The 22,942-nt window shown below is 40.3% G+C and overlaps 1 protein-coding gene across 4 annotated transcripts in view; it reads right to left on the bottom strand.

Annotated features, from left to right (window-relative positions):
• Nucleotides 1-22,942, bottom strand: part of sik3 (SIK family kinase 3) — a 317,323-nt gene that overhangs the window by 10,868 nt on the left and 283,513 nt on the right. For 3 of the 4 annotated variants that reach the window (XM_078532668.1, XM_078532686.1, XM_078532679.1), the window contains 7 exons: nt 21,410-21,529; nt 20,357-20,457; nt 19,301-19,416; nt 17,482-17,842; nt 15,022-15,914; nt 5,641-5,789; nt 4,728-4,857 (listed from right to left, as the gene is read on the bottom strand). In XM_078532668.1, the coding sequence (XP_078388794.1) occupies nt 4,728-4,857; nt 5,641-5,789; nt 15,022-15,914; nt 17,482-17,842; nt 19,301-19,416; nt 20,357-20,457; nt 21,410-21,529 (1,870 nt within the window). Of the gene's footprint in view, nt 1-2,303; nt 2,392-4,727; nt 4,858-5,640; nt 5,790-15,021; nt 15,915-17,481; nt 17,843-19,300; nt 19,417-20,356; nt 20,458-21,409; nt 21,530-22,942 lie in introns of those variants that run through there. The other variant, XM_078532694.1, reaches the window with a different exon arrangement.

Below are 22,942 nucleotides of genomic sequence, written 5' to 3'. Positions count from 1 at the left end.
GAAAGGGCGGTAGAGGGAAAAAGCCTTATCAAGCAAAAAATATATACTTGGATACGCACTTGAGAAGATGTAACCTACAGTGTTATGGATCAAGAGTTGGAAGGTAGGACTAGACTGGATAGCTCTTTTTCAACTACAGTACTGATTTGGGCTGCATTAGAGTGCTTCAGTTGCAGTTTGGGAGAGAGGGGCTCTTTAATTCAGCAACTAACTAGAAGTTGCTCTTTGATTGGGAGAAGGTGAGTTTTAGTTGAGCTTTAAAACAGGGGTTGTACAGGGTCTGCTTGCAGCTGCAGCTAGTTAATTGGTTAACTGGCTTAAACAAGTTTTCTGAGGCTAGATTCAGACAACATAAAAGCAAGCCAACAACAGTGCTGCTTTGGGCTGCATTAGAGTGCTTCAGTTGGAGATTGATGAGAGAGCAAGTTTGCTGAAGAGGGAAGGAGGGATCCTTTCATTTTCTACCTTTCCTCAGTAAGGACAGTGGCGGCCTTGGTATTTCCTCTGTCCTTAATATTCTCTAAACTAGAAGATGTGAAAGTAAAGGGTGTGATTTAAGGGTAAGTCATGGCAGAGCAGCTCGGCCAAGTGGAATGCTCCTCCTCTGCCATGTGGGAAGTCAGGGACACTTCCAGTGTCCAGGACGACCACGTGTGCAGGAAGTGTCTCCAGCTGCAGCTACTCGAAATCCAGGTTTCGGAGATGGGGCTGCGGCTGGAGACACTGTGGCGCATCCGCAAGGCTGAGAGCTTTGTGGATAGCATGTACAGTGAGGTGGTCACACCGCAGGTAAAGAGTGCACAGGCACAAAGGAAATAAGTGACCACCGGACAGAGTAAAAGCACTAGGCAGGTAATGCAGGAGTTCCCTGGGTTCATCTCCCTCTCTAACATATTTTTTGTTTTGAATACTGCTGGGGGAGATGGTTTCGCAGGAGAATGCAGTAAGATCCAATTCCGTGGCACCACGAGTGGCTCAGTGGCACAGAGGGGGAGAAAAAAGAGTGGAAGAGCAATAGCAATAGGGGATTCTATCATAATGGGAACAGATAGATGTTTCTCCAGCCACAGATGTGACAGCAGGATGGAATGGTGCCTCACTGGTGCCCGGGTCAAGGAATCACTGAGCGGCTGCAGGACATTCTGAAGGGGGTGGGTGAAAGCCAGAGGTCATGGTCCATAGCAGTACCAATGGTATAGGTAAAAAGAGCGTTGAGGTCCTGAAAGCAGGATATAGGGAGCTTGGAAATAAATTAAAAAGCCAGACCTCGAAGGTAGTAATCTCAGGATTACTCCCAGTACCACTTACTTGTGAGATAAGGAATAGGAGAATAGACCAGATGAATGGGTGGCTGGAGAAATGGTTTAGGGGGGAGGGATTTAGATTCCTGAGGCATTGGGACTGATTCTGGGGAAGATGGGACCTGTACAAGCTGGATGGGTTGCACCCCAACAGGACCAGCACCAATATCCTCACAGGGATTTTTGCTAATACTGTGGGGGAAGAGTTTAAGCAAGACTGGCAGGGAAGTGGGAACCTGAACGGGGAGACACAAGAGAGGGAAACAAAGGTGGGAGTGAAAGACAGAAAAGTAGAAAGCAAAAGTGGAAGGCAGAGGAAACAAGGGCAAGCAGCAGATCGGGCCATAGTACAAAAAAAAGTGTAAAAATGTTAAAAAGACAAATCTAAAGGTGCTGTTTCTGAATGCCTGGAGCATTCACAATAAGGTAGATAAATTAACAGCGCAAATAGATATAAACAGGTACGATATGATTACGATTACAGAGGCATGGCTGCACGGCGACCAAGGCTGGGAAATGATATCCAAGGGACAGGCAAATAAGAAAAGGAGGTGGCATGGCATTGTTAGTTAATGATGAAATCAGTGCGATAGTGAGAGAGGATATTGGCTCAGAAAACTTAGATGTAGAATTAATCTGGGTGGAGCTAAGAAGCAATAAGGGGCAGACAACATTAGTGGGAGTGTCGATAGGTCTCCAAACAATAGTGATAAGGTAGGGGACGGCATTAAAAAGGAAATTAGAGATGCATGTAACAAGGGTGCTACAGTAATCATTTAATTAAGTAATTAATTAATTACTTAATAATTTAATCAGTAATTAAGGGTGACCTTAGACTGGGCAAACCAAATTAGCAATAATGTTGTGGCGGATGAATTCCTGGAGTGTGTACTGGATGGTTTTTTTTTAGACAAGTATGTCGAAGAACTGACTAGGGAACAGGCTATCCAGATTTGGTATTTTGCAATGAGAATGGGTTAATTAATAATCTTGATGTGTGGGGTCCTTTAGGGAACAATGACATGACATGACAGAATTCTTCATTAGGATGGAAAGTGAAGTAGTCCAATCTGAAACTCAGGTCCTAAGGCTGGAAAAAAAAAGGAATCTGCGAAAGTATGAGGTGTAAGATGCCTAAGATGGATTGGGGAACTTCATTAAAAGGCATGACAGTGGATACGCAATGGATAATATTTAAGGAACAAATGTATGCATTCCAGTTATACATTCTTTTCTGGCGCAAAAAAAACAGGAAAAGCTTCCCAACCATGGCTAACAAAAGAAATTAAGGATAGTATTAGATCCAAAGATCTAAAGTTGCCAAAAAAGTAGCAAGCTTGAGGATTGGGAGCAGTTTAGAACTCAGCAAAGGTGGACCAAGAGATTGATTAAGAGGGACGAAATAGAGTATGAGAGTGAACTTGCAAGGAACATAAAAGCGGACTGTAAAAGCTTCTATAAATATGTAAAAAAAATTAATGAAGATAAATGTAGGTCCCTTGCAGTCCAAAACAGGAGAATTTATAATTGAGAACAAGGAAATGGAAAAGCAATTAAGAAACTACTTTACTTCTGTCTTCACAGAGGAAGACACAAATAACTTACCAGAAATGCCAGGGAACCAAGGGTCTAGTGAGGAGGAGGAATTGAAGGGAATTAGTATTACTAAAACACTAGTGCTGGAGAAACTAATGGGACTGAAAGCCGATAAATTACCAGAGCCTGATAAGGAGGTGGTCATGGAAATAGTAGATGCGTTAGTTAGAACGGTCCTGGCAGATTGCAGGGTGGCAAATGTAACCCCACTATTTAAAAAAGGAGGGAGGAAACAGGAAATGACAGATTGGTTAGCCTAACATCAGTAGCAGGGAAATGCTAGAATCTATTATAAAGGATGTGATAACAGGATACTTAGAAAATATCAACAGGATTAGACAAAATCAACATGGATTTATGAAAGGGAAATCATGTTTGATAAGCCAACTGGAGTTTTTTGAGGATATGACTAGCAGGATAGATAAGGGAGAATCAGCGGATGTGGTGTATTTGGATTTTCAGAACGCTTTTGATAATGTCCCACCTAAGAGGTTAGTGTGCAAAATTAAAACACATGGGATTGGGAGTAATATATTGGCATGGATTGAGAATTGGTTAGCAAAGACGAAACAGAGAGAAGGAATAAACGGGTCTATTTCTGACTGGCAGGTGGTGACTAGTGGGGTACTGAAGGATCAGTGCTTAGGCCTCAGCTATTCACAATATATATCAATGATTTGGATGAGGGAACCAAATGTAATATTTCCAAGTTTCCTGACAACACAAAACTTTGTGGGAATGTGAGCGATGAGGAGGGTGTTAAGAGGTTTCAAGGTGATTTAGATAGGTTGAATAAGTGGGCAAATACATGGCAGATGTAGTATAATGTGGATAAGTATGAAGTTATCCATTTCGGTAGGAAAAACAGAATGGCAGGGTACTACTTAAATGGTGATAGATTGGGAAATGTTGATGTACAAAAGGATCTGGGTGTCCTTGTACACCAATCACTAAAAGCAAGGATGCAGGTACAGCAAGCAGTTAAGAAGGCAAATGGTATGTTGGCCTTCATTGCGAGAGGACTTGAGTACAGGAGCAAGGATGTCTTACTGCAGCTGTACAGGGCCTTGGTAAGACCAAACCTGGAGTATTGTGCGCAGTTTTGGTCTCTTTACCTAAGAAAGGATATACTTGCCATAGAGGGTGTGCAGCGAAGGTTCACCAGACTGATTCCTGGGATGGCAGGATTGTCCTATGAGGAGAGATTGGGTCAACTAGGCCTGTATTCACTGGAATTTAGAAGGAGAGGGGATCTCATTGAAACGTATAAAATTCTAACAGGGATGGACAGACAGGTTGCAGGGATGATGAGGGGTGGGGGATCTAGAACAAGGGGACACAAACTCAGGATACTGGGTAGGCCATTTAGGACTGAGGTGAGGAGAAACTTCTTCATTCAGAGGGTGGTGAACCTGTGGAATTCTCTACCACAGAAGACTGTGGAGGCTAAGTCACTGAATAAAAGGAAATAGATAGATTTCTGGACTCTAAAGGCACCAAGTGGTATGGGGATAGAGCGGGAGTATGGCATTGAGATAGAGGATCAGACATGATCATATTGAATGGTGGAGCAGGCTCAAAGGGCCGAATGATCACATCAAAAATATCAGTCTTCTGAAAAAAGCAGTGTGAATAGAGTACAACACCCCACCCAATGTATTTATTGGGGAGACAAATTCAAGTAATTATTATACACATAGATGATCATGAAGCAAAAAATAGTTTGAGTTAATGCAGCCTATTTTCAGAGGTGGATTATATGTGTATCAATATGTTAAGTATTTAATTTGTGTTTAAGATAGTACTGATTAGCATACTCGAAGTTCTCACCTTCATTCTCTCTGGTCTGTAGCTGTTGGCTCCCTGTGAGCGATGACTGGCTAAGGACAACATCTGACATACGGGCAGAGCTAAGCACCTTTCCAGCCAACAAACTCATTCCTGAAGGTTCCGCCTGATCCTTTAAAAGAAAAGTTAAATCTGACAATAAATGTAGACTGGGACTGTAAAATTAACAAGCAGTACCATCAGTGTTTCATCCATTCCAGGAAACCAAATAAAGATTTTCTTCTTTTGTGTCTTTTTAAAAACAGAAAATATCAGTGACATCACAGGGGGAAGAAGCTTGGAAACCTCCTTTGCCCCAGATAAGAGCTTAGCAATTTCTTCAGCTCAGTTCCCTGACCATCAACACTGATCGTATCACCAAAGCACAAAAAAAACTACAAAAAATGTTCATTGTCATTTTTCCAAAGGCTGTTTGATGCCTCCGCTGACTCTAGTTAGCTATTTAAATTTCTGCAACTTCTCAGTGTCTCACACAGTTTCATCTCGGAGCAACTTCATCAGGCAGAAGGAAAAAACAGTGGATGCTGGAGGCAGATTGGAAAAGTTAGGGGTGAAGGCATCAGAAGGTATCTTCAATCCTTTAAACCTTAATTTTGCTGACTACCCAATCACAAATGTGAAATTAAGTCGAGGGCAATTACTGTTGGATTTTGCTGGGCCAAGGCTGTAAAGGATTCTGCAGAAGTGAAGCCCCATTGATTCTGTTTAATATTCATTAAATATTCTGCCTTTTTGTTTAATAATCTTAAATATTGAACGTAAAGAAAGTAGAACAAATTAAACTTGAAACAAAATGCACCACATTATTCAGACTTTTTCTGTTACAGTGTAAGCAGAGGTAATAATCACACTTATCAGTTAATGATGCAACAGAATAAAAATGATTTATACATACATAAGCATCGTCACTTGTCTGAATGGTGTGATGCCGTTGGAGGGTTCTAGTTGACTGTCTCGTTGTGTAACCAACTCCATTGTGATCATTTACCTCCATTGGCTGCATAGGAGCTCTTCTCCCATCCATTCGATCCCCTGTCATGGACTCTGAAATAAGAGGGTTTTTATGCAGTTCCAGTGCTTTATTTTCGTCTGGGTAGTGGAGAACTGAGCCTTAAGTATTTCTGGCTCTTTGTTTTTAATAACTTGATATACATTCAATGCAACTTTCCTCGGTCTTTGAGTATGGATCATGATTTACATTTAATAGAATAAGATGCTGTCTAAAAGGAGAAAATAACAGGAACTAGTCCATGAAGACATTACAAGGAAGTTCTAGAGCCATGCTGTACGTAAACCTTCCATTTCAGTTCTTAGGTGGAGGAGGGTGTAAGAGATTGAGATAATATAGTGTAAATACAGAGGAGAATGAAAGACTGAGGCATTCAAAGTTGCAGAGAGAGACAGAGAAAAGGGGTGAGAGTCAGAGAGATTTATATGTGGATGATGAGTTATATTCAAAGAATGGGAAAAACCATACCAATAGGTAGGCAATATAATGTTCTGCCTTCGTAGAATGGGCATTTGCCTAGCTTGATTTGGTCAACTGAGAGCCCCCTATTTTCCTTATATAGTATACAATTGCCGACACATCATAGGTTAAGACTTTACCAGCTGCATTGATGTCTTTCATCATAGGGCTGCTCAGAGTGCCAACTCCCTTTCTCTACCCACCTTCTCTGCCATTGGCGTCTTTAGATACATAATAACTTCCAATAGCTGTTCAGTGTTTTCCTTTCTGATGCTCCAATAGCGGATCAATGTGTTTTGTCCCAATGAAATCTTAATTTTTTACTAACTTTGATTGTCAGAAGCAAAGGTGCCCCCGCCCTTGTGGGAATTAATCAAGGTTTTATTGCAAAAATCACACAGCACAGTGATAGAAGGAAGCATACATGACAAATGTGGTAGAGCAATCACTTGTTACAGCTTACTGAGTCAAGTGCAATCAACAGTAGTTAGCAGCTGTTTAAATGTCAGGCTGCATTTTTTTCTAGGACAAAGCAGGAAATGAAGTCTAACTCGCAACAAGTTCCTGTACATGGAATAGCAAAACTAAATGAGAAACCAAGTTCAGATTGGACAGGAAACAAAGCTCTTCTGGAAGCTGACAAAAGAAAAAATCTTTCCTTCTGAAGCTATAGTGCCCTTCCCAAGGACAAAACTGACCTCACCACATTGCTGTGTACTATCAATAATAGGCATTTCTGGTACGCTATCTCCCAGATCCAATGGCACTGACTGCATCTCTCAGTTATTTTGAATAAGCAAAAGTAATTATATTGTTTTCCTTTTTCTAGAAAGCAACTTTTAAGCCATTAAGACAATTTTCATATTTTTCAATAGAATCTTTAATGTACAGCTTACACATTTACACTGATATCTAAGATAATCGTAAACTCAGATTCTTACTGGCCTTTCAAACCAACTGAGTGCAGTTTTGAAATGTTTCACAATCTAAAACTTAAAGGGAACAGTCATTTGATTACAGTAAAGTCCCACCGCTCGTAGGGGTTACGTTCCTGCGAATTTCCATAGGCGGAATCGCGAACAGCGAACATATTTTATAATGGGAGTGAATTAGATGGGTTCCAGCCATTGCAAAATTACTTGTCTGCTGAACATCTGAGCTTTGCCTCTTCCGGATGTGGAAATCTCTCCAACCCTTTACTTATCTCTGCTGAGCAGCAACGTCCTTCAAATTCACATTCCAAACGTAAGAAAAAGCATGTCCTTGAATGCAGTCATCATAAGCAAAAACTCCATCACCACAAGATGCAATTAGGGTCTTAACTTTACCCAGCATTTAACTGTACTGCAGTGCCAGCATGATATTTAGCAGCATGGCTTTGAGCACACTTCATAAAGAAGCTCAATGCACTTTTAACCCTTTTATCCAAACAAATCTATATTTCTGTTTCAACAAATTAAAACCTGCAAAGCATTAATCTATGAAGTAGCTCACCAGCTGACTGCCCACAACCCCACCCCTCCCAATCTATATTGTGTTTTCAAATTCAACCACTATCTAGGAAATCAAGCCCTTACTTTTTGGCTCTTTCCCTCATTTGTAATCCCTTGAAGATGATAAACAGGTATTTTAAAATGAACTTCAATAGAAATCTTTCCAATTTCTGAAGATATTTCGGGTCCAATACCATGGATGGGTGAAGATTTGGGGCCGTGATGGGCGATCGGCTGTACAAACAGTCATGCGGGTAAACAAATTTGCGAGAGGTCGCGAATGGTGGGAGTTTACTGTATTTGCACTTCTGAAGGCCTTGAGAACTGCTTCAGGTCAGAAACTTGTGTGAGCTGGTCCAGTAACACAAAGGTAAAAATACAGTTTACAGGTTGATTCCCAGACCAGCCTGCTGGCTGTAACAATGTTGGCTTTCCTACAATGTAAAGGACAAAAGAACAGACTGATAAGAGTGTTGCCTTTGAGAAGGAGTAAACTGGAATTTGCCCACCTTGTCCCACTGCAGAGAGGAATTCCTCTTGTTGGCCATTAACAAAATGACTCTGGCATTAGTTAAGAAATCTGAAACCTTGACTATCATGTTCTATTTAGTATAATGTAGCTATAGGAAGTGAAAAAAATAGTACAGATGTTTTTAAAAAGATTCGTCATATTAAATAAAAGAGCAAGTCATATTGAACTCAGCAACCTTACAGAATATGGGCGGGGAGATACATAGTTAGCACTTTTAATGAGTATTTGCTGAGATTTTCCTGCTTGTCAGATGACAGAGGTATAAGAAAGAGATTTTAGAATATTCAGTTGATGTTGCTGGGCAGAAGTTAAGGAACGGGATGGAAGGGTGTATTGGAGGCTGGTGGGAGGGAAGGTCAGAACGTGTGTCATTTTGGGATGCTCATTCAATACGTTCAGTAGGCAATTTCATGGGGACACCAACAGAAGCCTTAGAGTAGGTTATCAGCTTTTCTAAGAGGTAGTGCACAGGATAGAGAAAAGGCCTAAAATTGGGGGGAAATAAGAGGTAAAAAACAGATATTGAAAACTTTAAGTGATAATTCTTTCTTCCTTTCCCTGCAAAGCTTTGTAAGCATAAGGGAGGGATTAAATACACAAACATAAATTTGACATGAGCTGATCTTCAAATCTAATTTCAGATAATTCAGTAAATCCTCAAACCTTGATGATTTTTCACATTTCCAATCTATTTCAATATCAAGGTACGCCTTGATAGAAACTACAACTCTATTTCCATTATGACCAACTGAGCAGCTCCTATTGTTTGTACTGAACAACATGTTGCATTTATATAACACCTTTAATGAAGGAAAAAAACATCCAATAGAGAATCACACCACTGAGACATTGAAAAACAAAATGGGATCTGAGCCAAAGACATTAGGGGAGGTGAACAAAGTTTGGTCAAAGAGATGATTTAAACATAAGAAATAGGAGTAGCAGCAGACCATATGGCCCTTCGAGTCTGATCCACCACTCAATACAATTATGACAAAAGACAGTGGCCTCAAAGGAGTAGAGGCACAGTTATTTAGGGAAGGAATCCAGACTGTGAGACCTAGTCAGCTGAAGTTTTGGGTGGCCACCAATAAGCAAAAGGGATAGAATGCAACAGAAAACATTGTCAGTGGAATGGAGTAGTGTGGAAGGAATGGATTTGAGAGCTGGAGGTGGTTATGAAAAAAGGAATTCCAAAAGTCCTTCCTAATGGGCGTGAGAGATTTCAACAGCTGTTTATGTATTCAGCAGCTGAACATTAATCATTTTTGTCACTAGTTACAAACTCTTAAATACCAGACTTAGCGTCCCTCATTTTTAGCTTTGCCACTTCAGTAGCAATAGTATCAGATTGTTATCATGCTTGTTTTATTTGATGGCCCATAAGGATGGCTGAGAATAGATTAAGCTTTAACTCAAAGAGCTACACACTGCAGGGTACTGAGTTTAATCCCATTTTCTTTGCAGTCAAAAGTTGATCTTGCATCCAGCAAACTTGAGAGAATTTGTCCAAAAGCAAAATTCTGCGGATTTTAGAAATCTGAAATAAAAACAGAAAAAGCTGGAAATACTCGATAGGACTGGCACCGCCTAAGAAGATAAACAATATTAATATTTCAGATCGATAAATTTTCTTCTAATCGACCTGAAATTAACTCTTTTTCTCTCTTTATGTATGCTGCCAGACTTGCTGAGTATTTCCAGCTTTTTCTGTTTTTATTTGAGAACGTGTGTTGTACTCTAACTCATTCTTTGCCAGGATCTCTTAATTACCTCACCATCCTCAATCTCTCCTTCCTCCTATAATCTGGAGTTTTTAAAACTTGTCATCTAAACTCTTTGCAATGCAGGCAATGTACCATACTTCTTGCACTGAAGTCCACTCCTTTCCACCAACTCACTTAACCAAACTGTTTAACTCAATAGTGAAGAATCTGGTTTTACCCAAGACACTGCAGTCCATTCTCTCACTAATGTAAAATTCAGTACAAAAAAAGGTTGCAACTTTTCTAATGATCTCAACAATCCTTTGCAACTTGGCTTTTACATTGATGTGTTTAAATTGTTAATGGGCCTTGGGTCAGGTAATTTCTAATTTTCTTTATCTACAGTTTTGACTCATGTGCAGTGTTTTAATAAAACTAGAGGACAATGGAAACCTGGAGTGATTAGCAAAACTCAGCTGATTTGTCAATGCTGACTGAATCCCATCACAGACTGCAATTTTCTAATTGTACCTTATTTATAACAATATACTGATTTAATTTTACTTAAATACCGTTGTGATATAGCTTTGTACAGGCAAATACCAAATTTCAGTCCTCATGTATGGTGAGCTATGCATATTTAAATCTTTGTTGTTACTGTGAGGTCACTGAGGAATTGTCTCCAGCTGATTACCATAAACCTCAATACTTGGTATACATATTTTATCTAAATATATATATATATTATGCATACATATATAATATATAAAAAAAACACCATATAAAGATGATAATGCAAAACATGTAAATATACTTTATTATTATTACGGTAGCTTTGTAGGATTGTGTGCCATGATTTACAATGAGCAGTCCAAACCTATAGATACTTTGAGGGAAATTTTAACCCCTAGTCGACTGAAACCAGTAGAATGGCAATTAAAATGGAGTGGGAGACTGAACCCCAGCCTACATTCAGCAGAAGTCAGCGGGCTCCTTGTTTATAAACAAACATACGAATCAGGAACAGGAGGTCATTTGGCCCCTCAAGCCTGCTCCACCTTTTGATAAGATTATGGCTGATCTGATTGTGGCCCCAACTCCACATTCCTGACTAACCCTGACAACCTTTGACTCCTTTGTTAGTCAAGAATCTATCTACCTCTGCCTTAAAAATATTCGCTGCCTCCACTGCTCTCTGGGGAAGAGAGTTCCAAAGACTTACGGCCCTTGTAGAGAAAAAAATTCTCCTCATCTCCATCTTAAGGAGAGACGGTCCCATTATTTTTAAACTGTATCCCTTAATTCTGGTCTCTCCCACAGGGGGAAACATCCTTTCAGCAGCCCCCCTGTCAAGTCCCCTCACGATCTTATATGCTTTAATATGATCACCTCGCAATCTTTTAAACTCCAAAGAAGGACTCTCTGAGAAGGCTGAACCACCCGTGGTTAACAAAGGTGGTCAAGGAGAGCATCCAATCAAAAACTAAGGCAGACAAAGCAGTGAAAACTAGTGGTAGGCCAGAGGATTGGGATTTTTGTTTAGGAACCAGCAGCGGATGACTAAAAAGCTAATAAAGTGGGAGAAAATTGATTATGAAAGTAAATTGGCAAGAAATATAAAAACAAACAGCAAGAGCTTCTACGGGTATATAAAAAGAAAGAGAAAACCAGGAAATTATAGGCCAGTCAGCCTAACATCTGTCATTGGGAAAATGCTAGAGTCCGTTATTAAGGAAGAAATAGCAGGGCATTTAGAAAAGCTTAACGCAATCAAACAATCAACAAGGTTTTGTGAAAGGGAAATCATGTTTGACAAATTTGCTAGTGTTCTTTGAGGATATAACAAGCAAGAGTTGATAAAGGAGAACCAGTAGATGTAGTGTATTTAGATTTCCAGAAGGCATTCGATAAGGTGTCACATAAAAGGTTATTGCACAAGATAGGAGCTCACAGTATTGGGGGTAATGTATTAGCATGGATTGAGGGTTGGTTTACACACAGAAGACTGAGAGTCGGGTTTAATGGGTCTTTTTCAGGTTGCAAAGACGTAACTAGTGGACTAGTGTAACAAGGGTCAGTCCTAGAGCCTCAATTATTTACTACCTATATTAATGACATGGAGGAGGGGACAGAGTGTAATATATCCAAATTTGCTGACGAAACAAAAATAGGTAGGAAGGCATGTTGCGATGAGGACATAAGGAATAGGCAAGGGGATATAGATAGGTTGAGTGAGTGAGCAAAAACTTGGCAGATGGAGTTTAATGAGTTTAATGGAGTTTAAAGGAAAGTGAGAGGTAGGAAGAATCAAAAGGTAGACTATTATTTAAATGGAGAGAGACTCCAAAAAAGTACAGCACAGAGGGATCTGAGTGTTCGTGTGCATGAAACACAAAAAGTTAGCCTGCAGGTGCAGCAAGTAATTAAGGCAGCAAATGGAATTTTGGCCTATATTGCTAGGGGGATGGAGTTTAAAAATAGGGAAGTCCTGTTACAACTGTGCAGGGTGTTGGTGAGGCTGCACCTGGAGTACTGTGTACAGTTTTGGTCCCTGTATTTAAGAAAGAAAATACTGGCATTGGAGGCACTTCAAAAGAGATTCACTAGGCTGATTCCTGGGATGAAGGGATTGACTTATCAAGAACAGCTAAACAGGTTAGACGTTTATTCATTAGAGTTTAGAAGAATGAGGGTGATCTTATTGAAACGTACAAGATTGTTGGGGGGGCTTGACAGGGTAAATGTTGAGATGATGTTTCCACTAGTAGGGGAATCTTGAACTGAGGGACATGGTTACAGAATAAGGGGACACTCATTTAAAACAGAGATGCGAAGGAATTTCTTCTCTCAGAGGGTAGTGAATATCTGGAATTCTCTACCCCAGAGAGTTGATGGAGGCTAGATAACTGAAAGTATTTAAAGTGGAGGTAGAAAGATTTTTGAAATATCGGGGAGTTGAGGTCTATGAGGAGCTGGCATGAAAGAGGAGTTGAGGCCTGGGGCAGATCAGCCATGATCTTATTGAATGGTGGGACAGGCTTGAAGGGCCGAATGGCCTACGCCTGCTCCTATTTCTTATGTTCCAATGGATACAGGCCCAGCCTGTCCAACCTTTCCTCATAAGATAACCACCTCCCCATCCCAGGTATGAATGAGCCTTCTCTGAACAGTTTCTAACACATTTATATCCTTTCTTAAATAAGGAGACCAAAATTGCATACAATACTCCACATATGGTCTCACCAATGCCCCTGTACAACTGGAACAAAACATCCCTACTTTTATATTCCATTCCGCTCACAAAAAATGACAACATTCCATTCGCCTTCCTATTCACTTACTGTACCTGCATACTAACTTATTGTGATTTATGAACCAGGACACCCGGATCCTCAGAGTTCTGCAATCTCTCTCCATTTAATTACTATGCTGCATTTTCATTCTTCCTGCTAAAGCGGACAAGTTCACATTTTCCCACATTATACTCCATCCGCCAATATTTTTGCCCACTCTCTTAGCCTATCTATATCCCTCTGCAGACTCCTTATGTCCTCTTCACAGCTTACTTTCCTACCAGTCTTTGTATCATCATATAAATATATAGATTGAATCTCAATGACTTAATCGCAACATGCAATCAAAAACCCAAGATTGCATGAGAAAACCCTTGTAGTTTCTCTGGCAGGCCAAACCTAGTGGAAAGAGCATGCAAGGTCAGAAAATGCCAAAAAAGGTGAGCTTTTAAATAATGTTTGGGTTTTATTCTGGGCCAGGAAGATGAGTTCTCCCCTTAGATCCCATGAGGTAACCTTGGACCAACACCCTGGCCTTTGCTCCCTTTTCCCCAACTGCAATCCCTATCAAGACTCCCTTCTCAAGTGTCAGGGATCATTCCATGGGATTCCTGTTATCTGAAATTCCCCTCCTGCCTACTGACAAGGTAGCGATTTGAACCAGAGAGCAGAAATCCATCCTCCTATTAGGAAATGGAATCCGTAAGCTAATTCCTTGGAGCCTCAAAGGGCATTGGAATGCCAATTTGTCCAGACCGCACCAGCGGCCCCCATCAGTAAAATTACATTCATTATTTGTAGATGGTGAACAACTGAACTAATCACTGAAAGTTAAGTTCATTACTGTTTTTATTTTAATAATGAACAATGAAAAGTGCATCTTACTTAAGGTAAAATCACGTCAGGATTCATGCTGTAACTAATGCAACAGATAGATACCATCCAAAAAAGACTACTTTTTAAAAAGTATGTGGGTGACTGAGTGTGATCTTGGCCAGTAAGCATTTATTCCACACCAGACTGTACAGCGTCAAAAAGAAAGGAAGATATACATATATAATGCACTTTTCACAACCTTAGGACATCCCAAAGCACTTTACAGCCAATTAAGTACTTTGTGAAGTGTAGTCACTATTGTAATGTAAACACAGCAACCAATTTTCATGCAGCGAGCTCCTCCAGACGGCAATGCGATATTGACTCGATAATCTATTTTCTTTTAGTCATGTTGGTTAAAGCATAAATACTGGTACAGATACCCAGGATAACTTCCTTGCTCTTTGTAAAAATAGTGCCATGGGATCTTTTATGCTCACCTAAGAGAGTACATGGTGCCTTGGTTTACCGTCTCATCTAAATTGCGCTGAACTCGCTTGATGCTGCACTGGAGTGTCAGCCTAGATTTTTGTGTTTAACTTGTCACAGCAAGAAAGCTTTCCTTCTGTAAAAATGAAGTATTATGGATGTGTCTAACATCCCTGCGAAGTCTGAAAAATACTTATACCTGCCAGTGATAAATCTATATTTAAGTGAATCTGTGTAATTAGCGTGTTGACAAGTCTATAGCTAGAGTGAATCCATTACCAACTCAGCTTATGAGCAAGTCTGACAATGGAAGCCCCATATGAAAATTCTGATAACTCATCACAAACTTTATGAATGGTGCACAGGGGTGTCAACAAGCTGAGCCTTTGGTTTCTCCACATCTCCAGGTAACAAGATTTTAGTAATTAGAAGTCTGCTATCTAGACTAAGACTATCTAAGCACAAACATCTTCTCTTACCTCTGCTTGGCACTTTGCTTCTGGCAAAGCCAGGGACTGGCTGATGACTGTATGGCTGTGCCATCTCGTGCACATGATTCATATTTACTAGTAGTGTCTCTGCATCCCCACATCTAATAGCATTAATCAGTGCTGGATTCTCTTGGCAGCCTTTGGTGGATGTGTCAGTGCAGTCTGTATTGTCCTGATATCCCTCCCTGTTCCCCTCGCTCGCACAGTCCTCTTCCATACTCTCTGAATGCATCAATGGGGAGTGGTGTACAAAACTGTGCCCTTGGGATGAAGAAGGGGGTTGTGGAATATGCTCTTGACCTCTGACCTGTAATAGACGATGGTGCTGATGATAAGTTTCTGTACTTTGATAAGGCATATTTAACGCTTGGCGCTCTGATAACGTCTGCTGCTGCCCACATAGGTTGGCAGTCATGTTCCCAGCATCACCCACCCCTTGGTTCATGTGCCTCAGCAAGTCATATTCCTGCTGCTGCCGCTGGTGACGTTTTAAGAAATGTGCCGCCTCAATAGGAGGCAAGCGCAGGTCCTGTTGTCCTGTCAAAGAGTGTCTGGGTGACAGGAGGCCCTGGATCATATGGCCATACTGCTGTGAAACTTGCTGGTGTCTGGTGTAGTCAGATGGCGTTGGAGAGAGCAATGCCTGATGTAGTGACGAAGCTGTGAGATCCTGTGGCTGTTGCTCATGCTGCAGGAGGGCTTTACCAGCCATGTTTTGGTTATAGTTTAAAAGCGGGTCCATCTGTGCAATTTTCATGGCTTGGGAAAACGCTGCTGCTGGATTGAAGTTGTTAGTTACACATCGGAACTGCTCCTGGTAAAGGTGAGGGTGCAAGTGCGTCTGATCGTAGCTCAAAGGAGAGAATCGACTGATAGGTCGACTGAAAACAAACAGAAATCAGTGTTAACAGACAGTTAAGAGCATTATGAACTGATTGAAGTGTCACATGCAGATCAGAAGAGGTAGGAGTGCCAGCTTCTGTTCAGGGCATTAGTGAATTCTTTGGGTTTTTATTACAATCTGACAGCTTTCATGGCCCATTAATTGCCATATTTATAGAACTTAATTCCAGAACTTGCCAGGTGGTATGTGAACTTATGGCCTTTGTGTTGCTAGTTCAAGACCACAATCACTAAACTTCCATACACATTGGAAGACTCGAATATGCTCAAAGACAGGTGAAGTGAAATGAGATCTGCATTTCACTAAAAGGTGTGGTCATACATATTGTGTGAAACTTACAACGTTGGAGTTGTCATCAATTGTTCTTTCGCATACTTAACTTTCCCCCTCTGGCATCTGCAATATTACTCTTGACCCAGTTCCCAGGAGGTGAATGAGAACAGCTAAAGAGCATTTTAATTTTCTCTCCTTTAATGGGGAAGCATCTAACTTCCCTTTCCTGTCTTGCAACATTAACAACATTATTAGAATTGGGAACTCGATCCAAAGAATGGTTAATGTTAAATCTCATCTGACTATTTCACAGATATTGGAATACACAGACTCAGATATTTACTGGGGCAGGAATTCCAATCAGGATTGAGGAGTTCTGGTCCCCAAACACTGGCAATTTTAATGTGACACCATACGTCCATTTTATTTTATATGTACAGAATGGTTTTGAGAGTTGGAGGCATATGCGGGGGATGGAAGAGAGATGGGAGACAGAGATATGGGGGTAAGTGACCGTGATGGGGAATCAATGATCATGGAGATTGGGGTGGTGGGGTGGGAGGTTCGATTGTGGGGAGAGAAACAGGTTAATTTGGGTGGCTAGAAGGAAGCACGCATGCTCCTGCTGGCCCACAAGCAGTGCTGGAAAGGCACTTAACTCCTCTAAGCAGCAGTCCTTGCCTTCCTTTAGCTGTCAGGTTTCCAGAGGTCCCAGAAACTCAGCTGGCTGGGCTTAAATTTAAAATGGAGCTAAAATGTGAGGCCCACAGTCTAATATGGCCAACCTGCCTCCTAGGAGCAGGTCTCCTCCACCGCACCCCCCCAACCCAACCCTCCCATCTCTCCTCCATTAAAACAGAAAGTGAACCTTTTCAAGGTATGTTTGGATTTGAGTTTTTTTTTAAAGAAGTTTTACATCCTACCCAACCCAAAACATTCTTGATCTATACACTATTTTATGATTGTAAATGGAATATAACATTTAAAATAAATTTATACAAATCAGATTTCACAGTGTGTGGTGATTGCCATTTGAAGGCCATCATATTAAACAGTTAATTTAAAAAAAAACATAAGATTTTGCAGAATTAAGAGTAATGAGTTAATATAAAAAATCAACTTGCCATAGAAGAACTATGGCACAAATAGGTCTGTTGTAGAGAACACATTCCAGAAACTTTGGAGAAGGATATTCCATTTTTTTCTAAATTTAGATCTTGAGGACCAACAGAGTATTAACACTTAGCAATCGGGTTCAAAGATGATCTTACCTGTTTGCCTCTGCACTGTCAGCACTCAGTTGTTTTGCTAAGGCCCTATGCTGTCCAAGCCCGAGAGGTGGCATATGCAGTCCTCTCTGTTGTAGGGGAATCTGATTCCCTGGACTGATGATTCGGGGGTGTGTGGTGTGCAGTGGCTGCCCAGCACTTTGCAGCAAGTTGTTGCTGAGCATATCTGATGGTTCTTGGACTTGGATTGTAACCTGCTGCGTTTGTGATTGCTGTGATAAGCCAGACTGTAAATTCATTCGAGGCAGATTAAGGTTTGGGGGAGGGGGGCTATTACTTGGCTGTTGGAACAAAGCATGTTGGGATGGTAAGCCTTGAAACTGAGATGGAGAGGAAACACAACCTAAGGAATTAAAAAGTAAAAACAAACATTTCAGTCAGCGAACTATCCAACTGAGCAAGTGATAGTCTAGAGGCAATATCCAGCATTTTAAATGGTTCCAGGCAACTCACTCATTAGACTGGGAAATTACTAAAATTGAGCTTCAATGAGCTAAGCAATATCAGATAGCCTTGTTAACTCATAAGTTAAATTAAACTTAATTTTTTTCTTTTTTCAAATTTATACTTTTTCATGGGATGTGGAAGTCCAGCATTTGTTGCCCATCCCTAATTGCCCTTGAACTGAGTGGCTTGCTCAGCCATTTCAGAGGGCAGTTAAAAGTCAACCACATTGCTGTGGATCTGGAGTCACAGGTAGGCCAGAGCAGGTAAGGTTGGCCAATTTCCTTCCCTTAAGGACATTAGTGAACCAGATGGGCTTTTTTTTAAAAATGGCAATTGATGATAGTCAATTACTGAGACTATCTTCATATTCCAGGTTTATTAATTGAATTCAACTTCCACCATCTGCCATAAGTATTAGCTAGGGCTGCTGCATTACTAGTCCCATGACATTACCACAATGCTACTGTCTCCCCAAATATTTCTAATATTTTTGCATAGACAGTATCTGAAAACTTATTTTGTAGCTAAATAAAAAATCTCTTATTACCTTGCTACAAAAAAAAATCTGGCTTTTGGCAGTAGCAATGATGCTACACACAATGACAGTGAGCATAAAGATACAACAAGATGATAGGGGACTTTCTATTCGACAGTGCACCATATTTTTCTGTTGATCCCAATTACACTGGAATGGGTGAGTGTCACACAACCAAGCAAGTAAGTCAGGTGGGAACAATTATGCATACTTATGAGAAGAAAGACTTTCTGTTTGGTCATCCAGATGTCTGACATGGGAGGAACGCTATCACCATGTTTAAGTTTCAAAACCAAGGTGCTAAAAAATCCAAATGTGTAGAACTTTTGTTTGCTCATTAAAAGGTACACATTCTTTCCATATGTAAATGATATACTTCTGTAAGACCAAAGAGACTAGGAGCAGCTGGGCTAAAGCAGTATATTATTAAGATTCTTACTGCTTGTGCAGCTAGGGTTGCTCTACATGTTAGGGCATTCGTTTGAGGGTTACGTGAAGCCAAGTCGGAAGAATCCTGGTCTCCAATGGCAGCTCTATTGCTCCATTAACGTACTAGGTTGGCTAGTCAATCATCAGCAGTGCCCTGCAGTACTGCTGACCTGCCTGGTTCAGGTAAGGATTAATGAGTGTATTACAAAGAGTTGACTTCCAAACTGCCTTTAATAGACATATCATCTTGAAGCCACCTCAAACCCAGCAGCTCCACTTACCTAGTCAGAAAGATGATAATGATAATGAATACATTGAAATAAAAAAAGCTGCAAAAGGTGTTTAGACTGGTTAATCTGGGTCTCCAAAATTAGCATGGAAAATGCTTACTGCTGGATTGTATGATGGCTGTGGTGCCAGGAGGAGGGCTGTTATTAGATTTGCTGAAGAGATGGTTGTTGGGATGGTTTGGAGGAGGGCTTGACTGTTCATGCTGAATTTGTAATCTGCAAAAGATGATTTTTTTAATGTCATAATTTGGAGGCAATTACAAATAGTTTCAATTAACTGGTCATTGTTAGAAAATCTGCAAATATAGCACTTAATCCTAAATAAATAAGTACCCAATGATCCATCTAATAATAAATTACCATAAGTGAGCCACTCTTATATAAAATCAGTTGAATTTGACAAACTTAGGTGATTTATAGCTATAAACTAAACTCTGCGCTGAACATAATAGGTTTTGGATGTGTTGTCTGACAAGCTGTGTCAGTTATGGTGGGAGATGCGCTTACAAATATAACATTAGAATGTTCGCATTGTAATTTCACAAATATTTCAGGTGATGAGTTCTACAAATACTGGTTTATTCCAAATTAAATACAATGAAAGCACTCAACATGCTTTAAAAGGTCAAAGCCTACAAGAGCAGGCAAGTGTTTTGGGGAAGAGAGATCGTGGAGGTGTTCTGATTGTTGGGAGGGGGAGGTCGGGTTTGGAAGAGGCGGTTCCATGGCAGTCCGGGCTCCTCTTCGTTGGATCTTCAACCCCATGCCAGTGGAGGTCCAGAGGTGGGAGTGAGGTCCTGGACATGGAAGAGGGTCTCAAAGTGGTTTTTGGGGTGGGGGGGGGAGGGGGGCAAGAAAGAGGTGGGGAGGTCAACAGAGAGATGTTGGGGAGGTTTCCTGGACTAGATTGTCGGGCCTGGAAGAAACACTCCTGCTCCTCCTGACCCACAATCAATGCCATAAATGCACTTAACTCATGGATTCAGCCCCTCTCGTCTCCTTCAAGCTGCTGAGTTTCCTGGGGCTGGGAAAGTCTAGCTGCCTGTAGTTAAAATTAAGGCAAACAACCTCATTATAATATTTAAATGTCAAATCTGCTTATCGCAAGCTCATCCCACAAATAGCACACACTATGTTATAGTTGCCGATCACTCACCTTTGCAGCTGGTGAGTGATGAACGCTGGTTGGTTTTCCATATGCTGTACCAAGGAAGCTGTTGACAATGGAGGTGAAGGTTGAGCTGGTCGAATACATTCCTACAGGCCAGAGAAATAGATGGTCATATTTGACAAAAATACATTACTGTGCAGTACATTTGACATCAAGGTTGAACCAAGTCAAACATACTGATTTACCGTCATGGCTTTAATGATCGTTGTTTTTTCTTTTACTTAACATTCATTGTGAAATAAAATTATACTCTAAAATTTCATAGGCCCTGCTGTACTATGTTGGTTTCTCCTGTTTGGTCGCAAAAGCCACTTGATGAGGGTGGAACACTTTTTTCTTTCTTCAAACCCAACGAAGATTTCCTTGTAGTGCTCATCATCTTAATTTCGCAAATCAGCCTTTAACATACTGTAACTTTAAAAGTTTTGAAATGTATATCACGCACCATCTACTTTACTAAATTCAAAAGTCAATTCAAATTATTTGATAATTCAATTTTCTAGCATTAAATTTCCACTTTGCTGTGATATTTATATTGCTTAATTTAAATTGTTAAATAATTCAAATAATTCAGCTCAAAAAAAGACTTGAATTATCAGCAGTCAACATTATGTTGTAAAAGGTTCATGTACCACTTAAACCACAATTTAAAGAATATTAAATGAGGGCGAAAATACCCCTAGAAGCACTGGTTGGCCTGTCTGGCCCTTTGTGTCTCCACGGGGTTTTCTACTAATTTACATTACATGGTATTACTTCTGGGTGAGCTATGTTTATTATGGATACTTTTCATTATGAATACTTTTAATATCTGATGAAAAATACTGTGTTGCTCCTTGATGAGATTGATTCTCCATTTCAATAAAGCAAGCAAGATCAGCAGAAACTGCAGCCTGCTTTTGATTAGGAAAGGAAAGTGTGTCTTCCAGGTTGGCTTTATTTTTGGAAGTGGAGAGTGCTGGGGTCATTAGCAAACTAGCCATAATAGCACATGCACTCACAACACAACTGGTATGCCATTGTAAATGACTACATTACCTGAATCTGTTGGTGTAGGATTTGTTGCTCTTGTTGGTAAAGTATGTGTTGTTGCTGTGTCTTCTCAAATATTTTTTCATCCATAGCATTTCCATACATCTTTTGCAAATGTTCACATTCCTAAACACAAAAATTGAGCTTAACACTAGTCATTCGGAGAACACACCTGTAATTAGTGTTTCTGAAACACTGGATCCAGCACTAATCAGTGCAAGAATCACAATAAGAGTCATTATCCAACAGGTCCAAAATCTGAAAACACTGTTTAAGAGGCAAGGCAACCAGTGGGCATTCTTGATCTTTTTTGTAATTATCAGTTAAAACAAGCATCAGAAAACACTGATGACAAATATTTACTTTCAGCAAAAGGTGCAAACATCATACTAACTTACTACCATTTTGCAACTGTACTAAGGACTCTCACTATTCATAATAAGTTTCACTCCATAGGTAATTTCGACTTTATTAAGTATTATCAGGTAATCATGCAGGTTACCTGCAAATATTGGTTAAAATTGTTCCTTTTTTTTCCAGCTTCAATACATCATATAACGAACAGTGAATGGATGCCAAGAACCTCACACTGCCTAGTCTGCACTTTATAGTTCAAAAAGAGATGGCGAGTCTTACAAGTGCTACGTGAATAATTCCTATCCAGACAGATAACTTCCCCCTACTGTTTAATGCCATTCAGACTGAAAGAGTAATTACTCGTTGATGATAGGCTTCAGATGCAAACAAAGGCTGTTTCCTAACAAAGTCTCAATTATGGAAGGCGACAAAGAATCAAGCTAAATGATAAGGATATGTAAGGTGAGGAATCTTTCCCATCATTGGTACTCCAAACTGAAGAATCCTGCTTTGGGCTTTGTGTTTTTGTTTGGCGAAATATTAAGGAGGCATTTCTAGGAGCTGGAATTCTTCTCCTGAAATGATAATTTTGTCTCACATCAACTTTTTACAAGTTATCAACAGGAGTAATCACTCCTTCATAATATTAAAAGCAAAATAATGTGGATGTTAGAGATCTGAAATAAAAACACAAAGTGCTGGAAAAACTCAGCAGGCCTGGCAGCATCTGTGGAGCAAGAAACAGAGTTAACGTTTCGAGTCCAATATGACTATAATACCATAAGGAGGAGAGTAGGCCTTTCAGCCCATCGAGTCTGCTCTGCCATTCAATGAGATCATGAATGAACTGATAATCCTCAACTCCACTTTCCTGCCTTTTCCCCATAACCTTTGATTCCCTTACTAATTAAAAATCTGTCTATCTCAGCCTTGAATATACTTAGCGACCCAGCCTTTACAGCCCTCTGTGGTAAAGAATTCCACAGGTTCACTACCTTCTGAAAGAAGAAATTCCTCCTCATCTCTGTCTTAAATGGGCAACCCCTTACACTGAGATTATGCCCTCTGGTCCTAGGCTCTCCCACGAGGGAAAATAATCTCTCAGCTTCTAACCTGTCAAGCCCCTTAAGAATCTTATATGTTTCAATAAAGTCACCTCTCATTCTTCTATATTCCAATGAG

The sequence above is a fragment of the Cetorhinus maximus genome, chromosome 2 (assembly GCF_964194155.1).
Source record: "Cetorhinus maximus chromosome 2, sCetMax3.hap1.1, whole genome shotgun sequence".
Classification (NCBI taxonomy): domain Eukaryota; kingdom Metazoa; phylum Chordata; class Chondrichthyes; order Lamniformes; family Cetorhinidae; genus Cetorhinus; species Cetorhinus maximus.
This window is presented reverse-complemented; position numbering and strand designations above follow the sequence as displayed.